General features: G+C 44.1%; 2 protein-coding genes across 3 annotated transcripts in view; one reads left to right on the forward strand and one right to left on the reverse strand.

Moving 5' to 3' along the window:
* LOC144499965 (interleukin-1 receptor type 2-like) overlaps positions 1–15,734 on the reverse strand; it is a 1,647,203-nt gene that overhangs the window by 256,273 nt on the left and 1,375,196 nt on the right. The window lies entirely within an intron of this gene.
* Positions 257–10,314, forward strand: lipt2 (lipoyl(octanoyl) transferase 2). 2 transcript variants are annotated; one of them, XM_078222625.1, is made up of 4 exons: positions 260–299; positions 4,672–4,991; positions 5,942–6,420; positions 9,370–10,314. In XM_078222625.1, the coding sequence occupies exons 3-4, from the start codon at positions 5,958–5,960 to the stop codon at positions 9,582–9,584; spliced, it is 678 nt and encodes a 225-aa protein (XP_078078751.1). In that variant the 5' UTR covers positions 260–299; positions 4,672–4,991; positions 5,942–5,957; the 3' UTR covers positions 9,585–10,314. The 2 variants fall into 2 exon arrangements, with proteins under 2 accessions (XP_078078752.1, XP_078078751.1); XM_078222626.1 differs by lacking the exon at positions 4,672–4,991 and having other exon boundaries at positions 257–299.

Genomic DNA, 15,734 nt, shown 5'->3' on the forward strand with positions numbered 1-15,734 from the left:
GTCACAGGGAGGAGGGGGCGTGGCCCCGAAGGTTAGAGGTAATCCCGCGGTGAGGGGCGGGGCCTAGCCGTTACCCTGGTAACCAGGCTTAGCGTCCAGCCAGGCCTCAGAGCCCCGACTTTCCCCCCAAAAAAACACCGGACAACAAAATTATTCTTTGTTTGCTCCGGGAAATTTATTGTGATTAAAAAACTCGAAATGCATGGAGTAAAAAGGTTTAAACGTTTAAGAATTGGGAAGGGTCAAAGGTTATAAAGATGGCGGCGCCCACGGTTTGAGGTTGTAAGACTTCGCAGTAGGTGAGTGGCAGCTTTATATCCACCATAAATCTACAATATATTCCAGTACACCAGAAACATAAGAAATACAGTATAAAGTTCTACCTAAACTGCACTGAATCTCACTATCTCCTGCCTCTCATAACAACAGCTATTTATATAACTCATTTAATGATGTAAATCTGCAGTTACATAAAGGGTTTGGAGAAGTTGGGACTATTTTCCTTGAAGAAGAGAAGATTTGGTGCAGATTTGATAGAAGCGTTTAAAATTATGGGGGGCTTGACAGAGTAGATAGGGTGACACTGTTCTCACTGGTGGAAGGATCGAGAATGAGAGGGCACACTTTTAAGGTAATTGGCAAAAGTTGTAATGGACACTTGAGAAACTTTTACGCAGTGAATGGTTAGGATCTGGAATGCAGTGTCTGAGAGTATAATGGAGGCTGGGTCAACTGAGACTCTCGAGGGAATTGGATTATTATCTGAAAAGGAAAAAAGTCAGGGCTATGGGAAAAAGGCAGGAGAGGGATTAGGTTAACAGAGAAAAGTACAGCATAGGAACAGGCCCTTCGGCCCTCCAAGTCTGCGCCGACCATGATGCCCTAACTAAAAAAAATGTGAAGCTGCTCTTTCAGAGACTGGCACAGACATGACAGTGAATGGCAGCCTTCTGTACTGTAACTATTCTATGACTTTAAAGCATCCTAAGGCACTTCACAGACATTTATGAAACAAAATTTGACTGAATCACATAAGGATATATTAGGTCAGGTGAGCAAAATCCTGGACAAAGTGGCAGGGGTATTCACTACATTTGTCTTTCCTATGGTCCCTACAACATCTCCCTTTTCTGTTTTTTTTCTCACATTATGATTGGGGTTGCGAGTTTACCCTCTTCTGAAGAAGTAATGGTAGCTATGAAGCAGAGACTCTGGTGGGACAGTCCCGGGCTTGACTCTTGAAGTCCCATGAGATACATATACATGTTTTCTTCTTACTGTGGTTCGCAATGTGTTTCTTAAGGAAATGCACTCAGAATTCCGAGACTGCAAAATGATTGTAGAAGAAAGCTTTGCCCAAACCACTCACTCCTCTCAGAACACCCCCTTGTTGTGTTTCTCTAGCGAATACCTTAAAATTTAAGAAGTGTATTAAAGGAGGCAAGAGAGGCAGAGACATTTAAAATTAGTTAATGCTCAAGAGACCAGTATTAGAGGAGTGCAGAGATCTATGAGGTTTGTAGAGCAGGAGATTACAGAGATAGAGAGAGACATCATGATTAATTGAGATGGAGCTTGATTTACTAATAATGAGAGGTTCCGGGGATGTAAGGAGTTGAGAATTCCTTTCAGAGTCCCTTTTGGGTATGAAGCTGTACTCTGGACATAACAGAAATGAGTGACTATGAGAAGTAATGTGTTAAAGCAACAATTTTATTGAATATTGAATAATAATTAGAATTGTATGACAATTATAATTGATAATAAATATATAAGAATGGCCCCAGGTCACTGTCTGTGTGGAGTTTGAACATTCATCCCGTGTCTGTGTGGGTTTCCTCTGGGTGTTCCGGTTTCCTCCCACAGTCCAAAGATGTGGGTTAGGTTGATTGGCCGTGCTAAATTAACCCTAGTGCAGGGGGGTTAATAGGGTAAATATGAGAGATTAACGGGGGTAAGGCCTGGGTGGGATTGTGGTCGGTGCAGACTCGATGGGTCGAATGGCCTCCTTCTGCACTGTAGGGATTCTATGATTCTATAATTTAGATAAAAAGGAAGAAAGATCTCTTTATTGCAAAGAGAAAGCACTTTGTATGTATCTGTAGAAAAGACAGACAGATGTTTATTTAAACACAAACAATAACCCCCAATTTGGTCTGTTCCACGACATCCCCTGAAATTGATATACATATTACTGTGCCCTTGGTACCGACATTAACAAGTTTAGGATATAGAATCCTACATTGCAGAAGGAGGCCATTCGGCCCATCAAGTCTGCACCAACCACAATCAACCTAACCCACACATCTTTGGAGTGCAGGAGGAAACTGGAGCACGCAGAGGAAACCTATGCAGACACGGGGAGAACGTGCAAACTCCACACAGACAGTGACCCAAGGCTAGAATTGAACCCGGGTCCCTGATGCTGTGAGGCAGCAGTGCTAATCACTGTGCTACCGTGCCGCCCCACTGAGTAACCCTAACGGTGAGCATTGCAGTGAGGCACTCCATTTCTGTTTCTTCCTCTTGGCTGACTATTCCACTTGGCTGCAGCTCCAAGTCTCCTAAGCATTTCCCTTTAAGCTTCATTCTGGTCTCTGGAATCCTGGTACACAGTTTTTCCCAAAACAAATCTCAGCTCTTGTCGCTTCTTCTCACAGGGGCCTCAAGGTTAAGTAATATCCATGTCGTTTACTTGATGGTGTATCCTTGTCTGCCAGGTGTATGTTCATCAATTAAACTTCATCTTTTGATGCTGCAGGTGCCCACAGCAGATAAGATTACTCAGCGTTTTGGTCTGTAGTCCAAGGTTACAGACTGCTGTAGAATAGTACCTTGGAATATATATAAAGATCTTATTTTGGTATTCTAGCTTGAGAAAGTGAAAAACAAAAACTTCATGTAAACGACAGCTGAACTAACCAGTTATGAGAGCAAACTAGGAGTAGAAAAACAGGTTGCTACTGATTATTATTGATAATTAATCAAAGCACAATCATAGCTGGGTTACCATCAGTGTGAGTGAGAAAATACAAAATGATTTTAAATATTAAAAAGCAGAGCAGAAATAAAATGCAAAATACAAAATTGCTAAAATTAGTGGCTGCAGACCTTAGGCCTACGGGAGATGCTGTTGTTGTGATGATGTTATTGGACCAGTAATCCAGAGACCCATGCTAATGTTCTGGGGTTCAGTTCCTACCATGGCAGCTGGTAGAATTTAAAATTAAATTAATAAATTCAACTAGTTACTCAAAAAATATCTGGTATTAAAAGTTAGTCTCAGTAATGGTGACCATTACTCAGCAATTGTCAAAACAACTCATCTGGTTCACTAATGTTCTTCATAGAAGGAAATCTGCCATCCTTACCCAATCTGACCTACATGTGACTCCAGACCTACAGCAACGTAGGTGACTCTTAACTGCCATCAAAGTGCAATTAGGGATGGGCAACAAATGTTGGCATTACGAGCACATTCCATGTAAGAATTCTTTAAAAAGTAGAGAGGCGAAGTGAGGAAAATAATGAAGAGAATCTCATTGATAAAATGTAGGAAATAGATGCACAGCATACACGGCCCCACGAACAGCCATGTGATGATAATCAGATCATTTGTTTCTCGTGATATTGGTTAAATACTAAATATTGGCCAGGATACTCCTCTGTTCCTCCTTGCATTAGTGGCCATGGGATCTTTTACATCCTGTGAGAAGGCAGACGGGCCCTCAGTTTACCAGTATTGTAACAGCTCCTCTGAAAGGTGCACCTACCTCAATATTACACTGCAGACATCAGCCTGGATCATGGAGCAAAACTTAAACCTATAATCATCTGACCTAGAGGGTATGCTGAGGGAACTGGGACTACAGACTAAAATGCTGAGTAATCTTATCTGCTGTGGGCACCTGCAGCATCAAAAGATGAAGTTTAATTGATGAACATACACCTGGCAGACAAGGAGACACCATCAAGTAAACAACATGGATATTACTTAACTCAAAAAATATCTGGTATTAAAAGTTAGTCTCAGTAATGGTGACCATTACTCAGCAATTGTCAAAACAACTCATCTGGTTCACTAATGTTCTTCATAGATGGAAATCTGGGTAGAGTTGGCAGGTTTCCTTCCCTGAAGATCATTAGAAAACTAGGAGTTTTGCAATGTTCGAACAGCTTTAGTAGGCACATAATCATAGAACCATAGAATCTTTACAGTGCAGAAGGCGGTCATTAGGCTCATCGAGTCTCCACTGACTCTCTGAACAAGCATCTTACTTAGGCCCAGTCCCCATAACCACGTGCATTTACCATGGTCAATCCACCTAACTTACACATCTTTGGACTGTGCGAGGAAACAGGAGCAGCCGGAGGAAACCCACGCAGACTCGGGGAGAATGTGCAACTCCACGCAGACACCTAAGGCTGGAATTGAACCTAGGTCCCTGGTGCTGTGAGGCAACAATGCTCACCACAGTGCCACCGTTTATCTGGCATCAGTTCACAAATCACTAGATTAATTGAACTTGGTTTTGCAATGGGTTTGGGTGGGACTCGATCTGATGATTTCTTAGGTTGCTACTTGAAAACCTGAGCCAGTGATTATTCATAGATTGTGGCTAGTTTTCCAGAAGCAGGTCTGAAATTTGAACCTTTTGTCATTTTTCCCAGATCAGTGGGATGACCGAAGATGAGCTCCTTTACTTTGTAAACTGTCTGGGTGTGCTGGTCTTTCTACTTGCTGTTCTCTACCACTGGGTCGACACTGTGCACTCTCGATCCCCAACCTTCACTGAAAATTTCTATGATGCTCGGCCAACGAGAAGCTTTCACAGCCAGTGCCGAAGGCGGGTGTACACACGAAGCATCTCGATGAATAACTTAGACTTCTCAGGAGACGCGTAACATTGCAACCGCCATGTTGCACTAAAATCCTGGTGTGTCCAGAACAAAAAGAAAAGGCACAACAACTATCGTGGGGAGTTTGTACAGTAAGGATTGACAGGGGTCTGCCATTTCAGGGACAAATGTGCATGTGAAGTGTTAATCCTTTCAACTCTGGTTGAGAATCTAAGCATGTGATCCAGAGTGCTACCCCTGAGTGAACGCTGCCCCATTGATTGTCTTTAAGCAGAAAAAGCCTCAATTGCCTCCCCCAGCAGCTCACCTTCCTTCCTTGGCCAATACCACTTAAAACTATTCTAACTGTTTGCTTGTCACGTTGCTTTTCGTGGGATCCTGGCTTATGCAAAATAGTTGTTTGTTTAAATTGCTAACAATGCCTAAGCTTCAAATTTTGCAGCAGGCACCTTGAGATGGATGTGATAGAATGTTATGCAAACCCTTCTCATCAAACCAGATTGAGAGAGAACTCAGTGCATCTGTCCTCTGAATTTCATCAATATTTTAGTTTGCTGCAAACAGAGGACCAAGTGCAGCATAACGTAAAGGAAATGTAAACTGTGGGAACAGAGGATAACATTGTGCAGTTTGGTCCCTCGGAAATACAGATCTTTCTGATAGATTGTGTGGCTTCTACTGGTGTTGTTGCAGCAACTACTCTCTGCATCCTGTGCTCAGAGGCTTGGACCTGTCCCATGTCCGCTGTGATCTGAAAGGCAACAATCTGCTTTTTCCATATCCCAAATCCTGCTGTTTCCCAAAGGGACAAAATCTTACTCAACTCCTGGCAAATTGGACGGATTGTTTAAACGTTGGCCAGATTTGGGGTTTTTTTGGTTTGAGGGTTAGAAGTTATGGAACTGGCGAATATTTATCCCTCAATGTGATCGATGGTGTTGGTGTGAAAGGGCTGCTGTGGTTCCAACGTGATAACAGTGACTGCACTTTGAAAGTCTCTCATTGGATGTAAAGTGCTGGTCCTCAGTCTGTGAAAGGTGCTATATAAATGCAAGTGTTTCTTATTCTGTACTCCCTGCAGTCTGGGTTTTGTCGCCATGCCCTTATTGAAGCCTGTGATCGAAGTGGTGAACCTGGGCAGGATTTCATATGGAGAAGGTCTGCAAGCGCAACGAAAGTTCATCCGGCGTCACCTCAATGCCCTGTCTCAGTGCGCCACCGCCGAGTCCCCAGTCAATGCCTTGCTGCTGTGTGAGCACCAACCTGTCTACACTATCGGGATCAGGACAGCACAGTATCCCAACGCGGAGGAAGAGCGACTGAAGCGGTTGGGGGCAGAGTTCTACCGGGCTGACCGAGGGGGGCTGATCACCTTCCACGGCCCTGGGCAGCTGGTCTGTTACCCCATCCTCAACCTGGCTCACTTCAGGAAGAGCGTGCGATGGTACGTGGGTGAGTTAGAGAGGACTGTCATCCAGCTGTGCCACAGGTTTGGGATCAACGCAGAGACATCACCTGACACAGGAGTGTGGGTTAGAGATGAGAAGATCTGTGCTATTGGTAAGTGATGTCACAATCTCTGGAGATGGGGGAAATCTCCAACCAGGGCTTGGTATCAAGGGAGAGCTGTAGCACATGGCTCCTCCATCATGGGGATATTTGTGGATTCTCCTCCAGTGAGTTGTTTAATTGTCCACCACTTTCCAAAGTTGGATACAGCCGGACTGCAGATCTTGGATCTGAGCCGTTGGTTGTGAGATTGCTTAGCTCTATCACTTGCTGCTTGTGATGTTTGGCATGTAACTAGTCCTGTGTTGTAGCTTCACCAGGTTAACACCTCATTATTAAGTATGCCTGTTGTTGCTCCTGGCATGCCCTCCTGCACTCATCATTGAATCAGGGTTAATCCCTGATCAGGGTTTGATGGTAATGGTGGGGGATTTGCTGAAGTTACAAATAGTGATTGAGTACAATTCTGCTGCTGCTGATTACCCACATGCTTCATGGATGCCCAATCTGGGGTTGCTAGATCTATTCAAAATCTCAACCATGGGAGTGCCATACAACATGATGGAGGACATCCCCTCAATGTAAAGGTGAACTTTGTCTCCACAAGAACTGTGCGGTGGTCACTCTTACCGATGCTATTATGGACAGATGTGTCTGCAGCAGGCAGATTGGTGAGACATAGACATTAGAAGATCAGAGCAGGAGGAGGCCATTTGGCCCTTCGAGCCTGCTCCGCCATTCATCACGATCATGGCTGATTGTCCAACTCAATAGTTTAATCCTGCTTTCTCTTCATAACCTTTGATCCCATTCGCCCCAAGTGCTAAATCCAGCCGCCTCTTGAATACATTCAATGTTTTGGCATCAACTACTTCCTGTGGTAATGAATTCCACAGGGTCACCACTCTTTGGGTGAAGAAATGTCTCCTCATCTCCGTCCCAAATAGTCTATCCCGAATCCTCAGACTGTGACCCCTAATTCTGGACTTCCCCACCATCGGGAATATCCTCCCTGCATCCAGCTATTTAGTCCTGTTAGAATTGTCAAGTATATTTTCCCCTCTTGCTTCCCTCACCACCTGCTGCAGACCCAGTCTAGCAGCTGTGTCCCTTAAGATTCAACCAACTCAGTCTGTAGTGGTTCTACCGAGCCACTCTTGGCGATGGACATTGAAGCCTCCAAAGAACCAAGAAAATTACAGCACAGGAACAGGCCCTTCGGCCCTCCAAACCTGTGCCAACCATTCTGCCTGACTGAACTAAAACCCCCTACCCTTCCGGGGACCATTTCCCTCTATTCCCATCCAATTCATGTATTTTTCAAGTTGCCCCTTAAAAGTCACCATCATATCTGCTTCCACTACCTCTCCCGGCAACGAGTTCCAGGCACCCACCACTCTCTGTGGGAAAAAAACTTGCCTCGTACATCTCCTTTTAAACCTTGCCCCTCACACCTTAAACCTGTGCCCCCTAGTAATTGACTCTTCCACCCTGGGAAAAAGTTTCTGACTATCCACTCTGTCCATACCCAACATAATCTTGTAGACTTCTATCAGGTGTTTTGGAAGTTGAGGGGCGACCTGATAGAATTCCACCCCCAAGAGTACATTCTGTGTCTTTGCCACCCTCAGTGCTTCCTGCAAATGGTGCTCAATATGCAAGAGTATGGATTCGTCAGCTGAGCGGGGAATGGCAGGAGGCTTCCTTGCCCATGTTTGTCCTGGTGTGAGAGCTCCGGAGTCAATGTGGAGCACTTGGTGTAGGAAAAACAATCTCAATGTTGACAGATGACACAGTGGCTGGATGTTTGTCCCATATTGAGTAAAACATCAAAGATTTTGGGGACACAGATAAGATTGCAGAGCCCATTTAATGTGGATAAGTGCAACATAATACAATTTGGGAGGGATGAATTGAACTGTGAGTAAACAGCATGAAAAGAAACTGGCGACTGGGGATGAGTAAGATCAAGGTGTTCAAAAATAGCATTTCCTGAATATTCTAAATAGAATAGAATAAAGCTGCATTTTCAGATTCATAGATTCAGTTTAAATGGACAGAGGGAGCATTACTCTGTATCTAACCCTGTGCTGTAGCTGTCCTGGGAGTGTTTGATGGGGACAGTGTAGAGGGAGCTTTACTCTGTATCTAACCCTGTGCTGTAGCTGTCCTGGGAGTGTTTGATGGGGACAGTGTAGAGGGAGCATTACTCTGTATCTAACCCCGTGCTGTACCTGTCCTGGGAGTGTTTGATGGGGACAGTGTAGAGGGAGCTTTACTCTGTATCTAACCCTGTGCTGTAGCTGTCCTGAGAGTGTTTGATGGGGACAGTGTAGAGGGAGCTTTACTCTGTATCTAACCCTGTGCTGTCCCTGTCCTGGGATGTTTGATGGGGACAGTGTAGAGGGAGCTTTACTCTGTATCTAACCCCATGCTGTACCTGTCCTGGGAGTGTTTGATGGGGGACAGTGTAGAGGGAGTTTTACTCTGTATCTAACCCCGTGCTGTATCTGTCCTGGGAGTTTATACTCGCCCTCTCTCTTCCTCTCTCTGTGCTTTAGGACACGGGAATGAAGGTGCCATTTTTAAACTGAGCTAAGTTGGCTGGGCTTTGCTTCAGTTGTATTAAAGATGCTAAATTAGCCCCAGTGCCCAGTTACACCAGGAAGGGATCAGACTGAAATGCATCTCTCAGTCATTAACCAATGAGCCCTGAATTGTCTAGTGAGCTAGTGAGGACAGCATTGCGATGCATTCCATGGTCAAATATGCGATTGTGCCCTGAGTTGCCCATGAAGAATGGACAATTGGGTTCGGTGCTGGACATAGCAGGCCATGGTATGTGCATTCTGAGCACCAGTAACAATTGAGAGTGTTTAATATCAGTGGGATTAGGCAGCTGAAGAAGGGGGATTGCGGGATAGGGAAGATGAATCATTTTTTTCCAGAGGAATTTCCAGGATTGTGATCTTTAATCCCTCCACCTTGTTCACTTTTCAGGGATTCACTGCAGCAGATACGTCACCTCTCATGGGCTAGCACTGAACTGCAACACTGATCTCCACTGGTTCTCTCACATCACCCCCTGCGGCATTGAGGGGAAAGGGGTCACATCCCTGAGCCGGACGCTGAAGAGGGAGGTGACTGTGTCAGAGGCTATGGAGCCTTTCCTCAAGACATTTGCTGAGCAGTTTAACTGCGTGCTGAGACGTTAGTAACGTAACGATTCCTTAACTGGTATTCCACACAGATCACTGCCCAGCCAAGTTAACTGTCCTGGTGCATAGAGGTGGCAGAGATTTACAGGGCACTGTGAGGAGGGGGGTTGATTTTGATACTTTATTATATCCATTGGAGGAAGCTAAACATGGGAATAATGCTGCCCATTGGGACACTAAACCATACAGATATTAGTAACTGATAGGCTCTGTTTGATGGATGTTAAATACCCAATAGTTTGAGGTAATAAAGTGAATAAATGTCGGTATTGATTATTTAATTATACCCAAATACGTATTAAGGAAGAGTTGGCCGGCACTGGGTGACTGGTGTTGAAGTGGAGGTGTAAGCTCTGTGGCAAGCAATAAACAGTCTCCACCAATGTCTCCACCATCAGTGTCTTTACAACCAGGTGTGGGAATTCCACCGACACCATAGGAGGAGATGTGAAACAAAGACAGAAAATGCTGGAAAATCTCAGCAGGTCTGACAGCATCTGTGGGGAGAGAATAAGAGCCAACGTTTTGAGTCTAGGTGACCCTTCGTCAGAACTAAGAGCAAAGAGAATCAGCAGAGATTTATACTTTGAGGGTGGGTGGAATGTAAATGAGGATACAGCAGGCTGAGAAGGTGCTAAGAGTGTCCATTAAGTGATCAGAATGCGAAGCAGGGGAGGGGGGGGGGGGCAGTGGGGGGAACAAGAAGGAGAGCTGGAATGGAGAAGTGAAAAAATGGAGGTGAGAAAGAAGGATGATAAAGTGTATGGGAAAACAGAAAATGCTGGAAAATCTCAGCAGATCTGACAGCATCTGTGGGGAGAGAATAGAGCCAACGTTTCGAGTCTAGATGACCCAGAGCTCTGACGAAGGGTCATCCAGACTCGAAACGTTGCCTCTATTCCCTCTCCACAGAAGCTGTCAGACCTGCTGAGATTTTCCAGCGTTGTCTGTTTTTGTTTCAGATTCCAGCATCCGCAGTATTTTGCTTTATTAGAGGAGGAGATGTCCCAGGTTCAAGCCCTGAGCTGCGCTGATCTGAGCAAGAGATTTTCTAAAATTGGTGAGTGATGAGGTGATTTAATAACTGGGACTTCTGCATTTGTATCAGCACTTGTTGCCCATCCCTAATTGTTCTCGAGAAGGTGGTGGGGAGCTACTGAGCTACTGCTGTCCATGTGTTGCAGGTACATCCATAGTGCGGTTAGCAAGAGAGTTCCAGAATTTTGATTCGATGGCAGTGAAGGAACGGCAATATATTTCCAAATCAAGATAGTGAGTAGCTTGGAGTGGAACTTGCAGATGCTGGCTTTCCCATGCTTTTGCTGCCCTTGTCCTTCTAGGTGTTAGCAATCGTAGATTTGGGAATAACCTAAAATAACCTTGTTGAATTGCAGCAGTGTATCTAGAATATGATGCACTGCTGCCCCTGTGTGTCGGTGGTGGAGGGAGTGATTGTTGAAGGTGGTTGATGTGGTCCTGATCAACTGGGCTTCTTTGACCTCGATGGGGTTGAGTTATTTGGGTGGTGTTGGAGCTGCACTCATCCTGACAAGTGGAGAGAATTCTATCACACTCCTGACTTGTGAACAGACTTTGGGATGTCAGGAGTTGAGTTGAGTTGCTCACTGCAGAATTCCCAGCGAGCCTGGCTGCATGGAGCTCGTAGTGTGGGTGGGGATGGGGAAAGAGGACTGTGCTGCACACTGTGCTTAAATGCCAAGATGAGACTCATCAAATAGACTTGCAGATGAAGAATGTCAACTTGTGTAAATTGGAACCGTGTTCTGCATAAGCCAGCTGCAGGGGAAAAGACGAGAAATTCTTATAGTTCTGAAAATAATTAAATCTTGTCTTCCATTAAAGTAAGATCTCCAGAATGTATTTTTTGTATTTATGTTCATGAGCAATTACCTCACAGTTACATGTGTCTCATCATACCAGCTGGAAATCAAAGCTGATTTTGTGATTTTCATTGGGGAGAAAGGAATCATTATTTTCATTGTGTTTTCTGCTGGGGATGACCTTGGATCTTTTGTTGAGGTTATAATGTGATAAGCTAACTTTTAGTTCTGAAAAATATCCTTGAAATTTTGTAAGCAATTTAATACCTGAATAGTTGACATTCCTGAAGCTACAAGTTTACACTCACGCACGCGCACACACACCATTGTATTTGCCCATAGCACACGTTCCACAGCTCCAAATCCCAAGCCACTCTTGTGTCAGATTGTGCCAAGACTCCAGCTTCCTCTGTCTGTCGGTTTCATTTACTTTTCCCTCTGTCTCACTTTTGTTTTATTTTCTCTCACATTCAAAGATGTGCAGGTTAGGTGGATTGGCCATGCGAAATTGCTGGAGTGTGTTTGGGTGAGATGTTCTATCGGAGAGTTGATGCAGACCTGATGGGCTGAATGGCCTCCTTCTGCATTGTAACAATTCTATGACTTCGCTTTTGTTCACATTCTTAGTCATAGAGTCTTAGAGGTTTACAGCATGGAAACAGGCCCTTTGGCCCACATTATCCATGCTGCCCAGTTTTACCATTAAGCTAGTTCCAATTGCCCGTGTTTGGCCCCTATCTCTCTATATCAATCTCACTGATATAACTGCCTAAATGCTTTTTAAAAGACAAAATTGTACCCGCCTCTACTACTAGCTCTGGCAGCTCTTTCCAGACACTCACCACTCTCTGTGTGAAAATAATGCCCCTCTGGACCTTTTTGTATCTCTCCCCTCTCACTTTAAGCCTATGCCCACTAGTTTTAGACTCCCCTACCTTTGGGAAAATATATTGACTATCCAGCTGATATATGCCCCTCATTATTTTGTATACCTCTATAGGATCATCTCAAAACCTTCTGTGCTCCAGGGAAAAAGTCCCAGTCTATCCAGCCTCTCCTTATAATTCAAAACATCAAGTCCCAGTAGCATCCTAGTAAATGTTTTCTGCACTCTTTCTAGTTTAATAATATCCCTTCTATAATAGGGTGACCAGAATTGCACACAGTATTCCAAGTGTGGCCTTACCAATGTCTTGTACAACTTCAATAAGACGTCCCAACTCCTGTATTCAATGTTCTGACCGATGAAACCAAACATGTCGAATGCCTTCTTCACCACTCTGTCCACCTGAGACTCCACTTTCAAGGAGCTATGAACCTGAACCCCTCAATCTCTTTGTTCTATAACTCTCCCCAACGCCCTACCATTAACTGAGTAAGTCCTGCCCTGGTTCTACCAAAATGCATCACCTCACATTTATCTAAATGAAGTTAAATTGGTTAGGTGCGTTGAACTGAACAGGTGCCGGACTGTGGCGACTAGGCGAATTTCACAGTAACTTCAGTGCAGTGTTAATGTAAGCCTTACCTGTGACAAATAAATAAACTTTTAAAAAATCCATCTGCCATTCATCAGCCCATTGGCCCTATTGATCAAGATCCCATTGCAATCCTTGATAACTTTCTTCAGTGTCCACTATGCCACCAATCGTAGTGTCATCTGCAATCTTACTAACCATGCCTCCTAAATTCTTATCCAAATCATTAATATAAATGACAAATAACAATGGACCCAGCACCGATCCCTGAGGCACACCGCTGGTCACAGGTCTCCAGTTTAAAAAACAACCCTCCATAACCACCCTCTGTCTTCTGTCATCAAGCCAGGCTACCTCACCCTGTACCCCGTGAGATTTAACCTTATGCAACAACCTACCATGCGGTCCTGTTGAAGGCCTTGCTAAAGTCCATGTAGACAACGTTGACTGCATTGCCCTCCTCTACCTTCTTGGTTACCCCTTCAAAAAGCTCAATCAAATTTGTGAGACATGATTTTCCAGTCACAAAGCCGTAATGACTGTCCCTAATCAGTCCTTACCTCTCTAAATGCCTGTAGATCCTGTTTCTCAGAATACCCTCTAACAACTTACCCATCACAGACGTTAGGCTGGAAATGCTGTAGGGATTCGCATTCTAAGCAGTATTCTTTAACTTGATTTTGTGTCTCTGTGCCCTGTTTGAGAGCAGATTTCCACTCCATCTGACGAAGGAGCAGCGCTCCGAAAGCTAATGGTATTTGCTACCAAATAAACCTGTTGGACTTTAACCTGGTGTTGTTAAAACGCTTACTGTGTTTACCCCAGTCCAACGCCGGCATCTCCACATAATGCCCAGCAGACCAGGCAGCATTTGTGGAGAGAGGAACAGATTTAAGGTGGGAGGTTCTTCCTTTTCCTATTTCCCCTTCTCCCTCTCACACATTATTTCTCTCCTCTCTATCGCTCACCCTCTCTCTTTGCGCCTGTCCACTATTGCACACACCAGTGGGTCTCTGGTTGAACAGTGGTTGGGGTAGAGTGAGAGGCGGTACCTGTGCTCCTATTGCAGCCTCTATTCCGATGCTTTCTTCGTCTGACTTCACAAATACCAACCTCTGTGAACTTCAAAAACTCTATTTTGCCCATTTCCCTTGTATTTGTTGACCTGCATTGGCTGTCAGTCTGGCAATTCCCTTGAATGAATTTTTAAAATATAAATGCAAGTAGTTGCTGTTAGTGTTTCGAGAGCCTGGAGGTTTGGCAGCATTGTTGTCTCTTTGGATAATTACTAAAATCAGAAAAACAGATCTTTCGGTATCTATAAGTTGATGGGAGTGTATATTTAAACTTTTTATAGAGAACCCACAGAACTTTGCAAAGTAGCTTTTGGAAGCAAAAACCTTGGACACTTGTATGGTTGGATACAAGGAATGATTACTGGAGCACCACATAGGTACCAGAAGATGGCAGTATCTGACCACACTGAATTGTGCATTTTTGCAATTACAGAATATAGTGCACAGGAGGAGGCTATTTGGCCCATCATACCTGTGCCAGATCCCACTCCACTGCTCGATGTCCATGACCCTATATCTTTTGCACCTTAAGGATTTATCCAGTTCTCTTTTGGAAGGTTTTTAATTAGTCTGCTTCCAGGCTGCCATTCCAGATAAAAGCAATTTGCTTTGTCAAGTTATTCCCTCATTCCTCATGATTCTTTTGCCAGTCACCTTAAATCTGTGTCCTCTAGTTACCAACCCTTCTGCACCAGAAACAATATCTTATTTACTCTAGTAAAACCCCTTAGATTTTAAACATCTCAATTCAATCTCCCCTTAACCTTCTCTGCTCTAAGAAAATTCCTATCTTTTCCAGTCTCTCTGGATAATTGATGCCCCTCATACTAAGAAGTATCACAACACCAGGTTAAAGTCCAACGGGTTTATTTGGAATCATGAGCCTTCGGAGTGCTGCTCCTTCATCACTCACCTGGTGAAGGAGCAGCACTCCGAAAGTTCATGATTCCAAATAAACCTATTGGACTTTAACCCAGTGTTGTGAGACTTCTTATTGTGCCTACCCCAGTCCAACGCCGGCATCTGCACATTCTCATACTATAAGGAGCATTTTAGTAAAATGTGGTTGCTGGAAAGCTGAAACGTAGACAAAAAAATGCTGGAAATGTCCAGCAGACCAGGCAGCATCTGTGGAGAGGGGAACAGATTTAAAAGAGGGAGAAAAAGTACAAAAGGGAAGGTCTGATAAGGTGATAGGCAGGTGAGTTTAAATGGCAAAAGAGATGGTAATGGGATCACTGAAATATAAAAATGAGGCTGTGAGGGGAGCTTGGGCGGGTGAGGGGAGGCTGGAAAGGGGGCTGAGTTCCAGAATTTTCAGATTTCCAGTATTGTCAGTGTTTTGCTTTTTTAATCAAGGATTTCCTGGGCTTCTAGAAAGCGTGCTCTGATACTTAGCCTTTTCAATTCATAGGATATCTAAAATCAAACGACCAATGCTTTATCTTGCACATCCCTGTCTAAATTAAGATAATTGAGTCCTCTGTTATCATTGTTCTGTACTTTGCTCCTTATTATATTGACTATACCAAACTCTGCTTAGACCACACCTGGCGAACTGAGGGTGTCTCTGGGCACCACACCTTAGAAGGATATATTGGCTTTGGCAGGATTTCAGTGTAGATTTAGCAGAATGATATCTGAATTCCAAAGGTTAGAAAAGGATCTCACAAATTAGGATTGTATTCTCTGGAATTTAGAAGATTAAGAGGTGATTTGATTAAAGTTTCAAGATATTAAGGGAAGTTCTCT

This window comes from Mustelus asterias, chromosome 10, assembly GCF_964213995.1.
Source record: "Mustelus asterias chromosome 10, sMusAst1.hap1.1, whole genome shotgun sequence".
Classification (NCBI taxonomy): Eukaryota; Metazoa; Chordata; class Chondrichthyes; order Carcharhiniformes; family Triakidae; genus Mustelus; species Mustelus asterias.

What these genes read in the sequence shown, in the direction of transcription:
- lipt2 (XM_078222626.1), top strand. Translation starts at nt 5,958, where the DNA reads ATGCCCTTATTGAAGCCTGTGATCGAAGTGGTGAACCTGGGCAGGATT. An exon ending in TGAGAAGATCTGTGCTATTG is followed by an intron (nt 6,421 to 9,369) that starts GTAAGTGATGTC and finishes TTCACTTTTCAG; the next exon opens with GGATTCACTGCAGCAGATAC.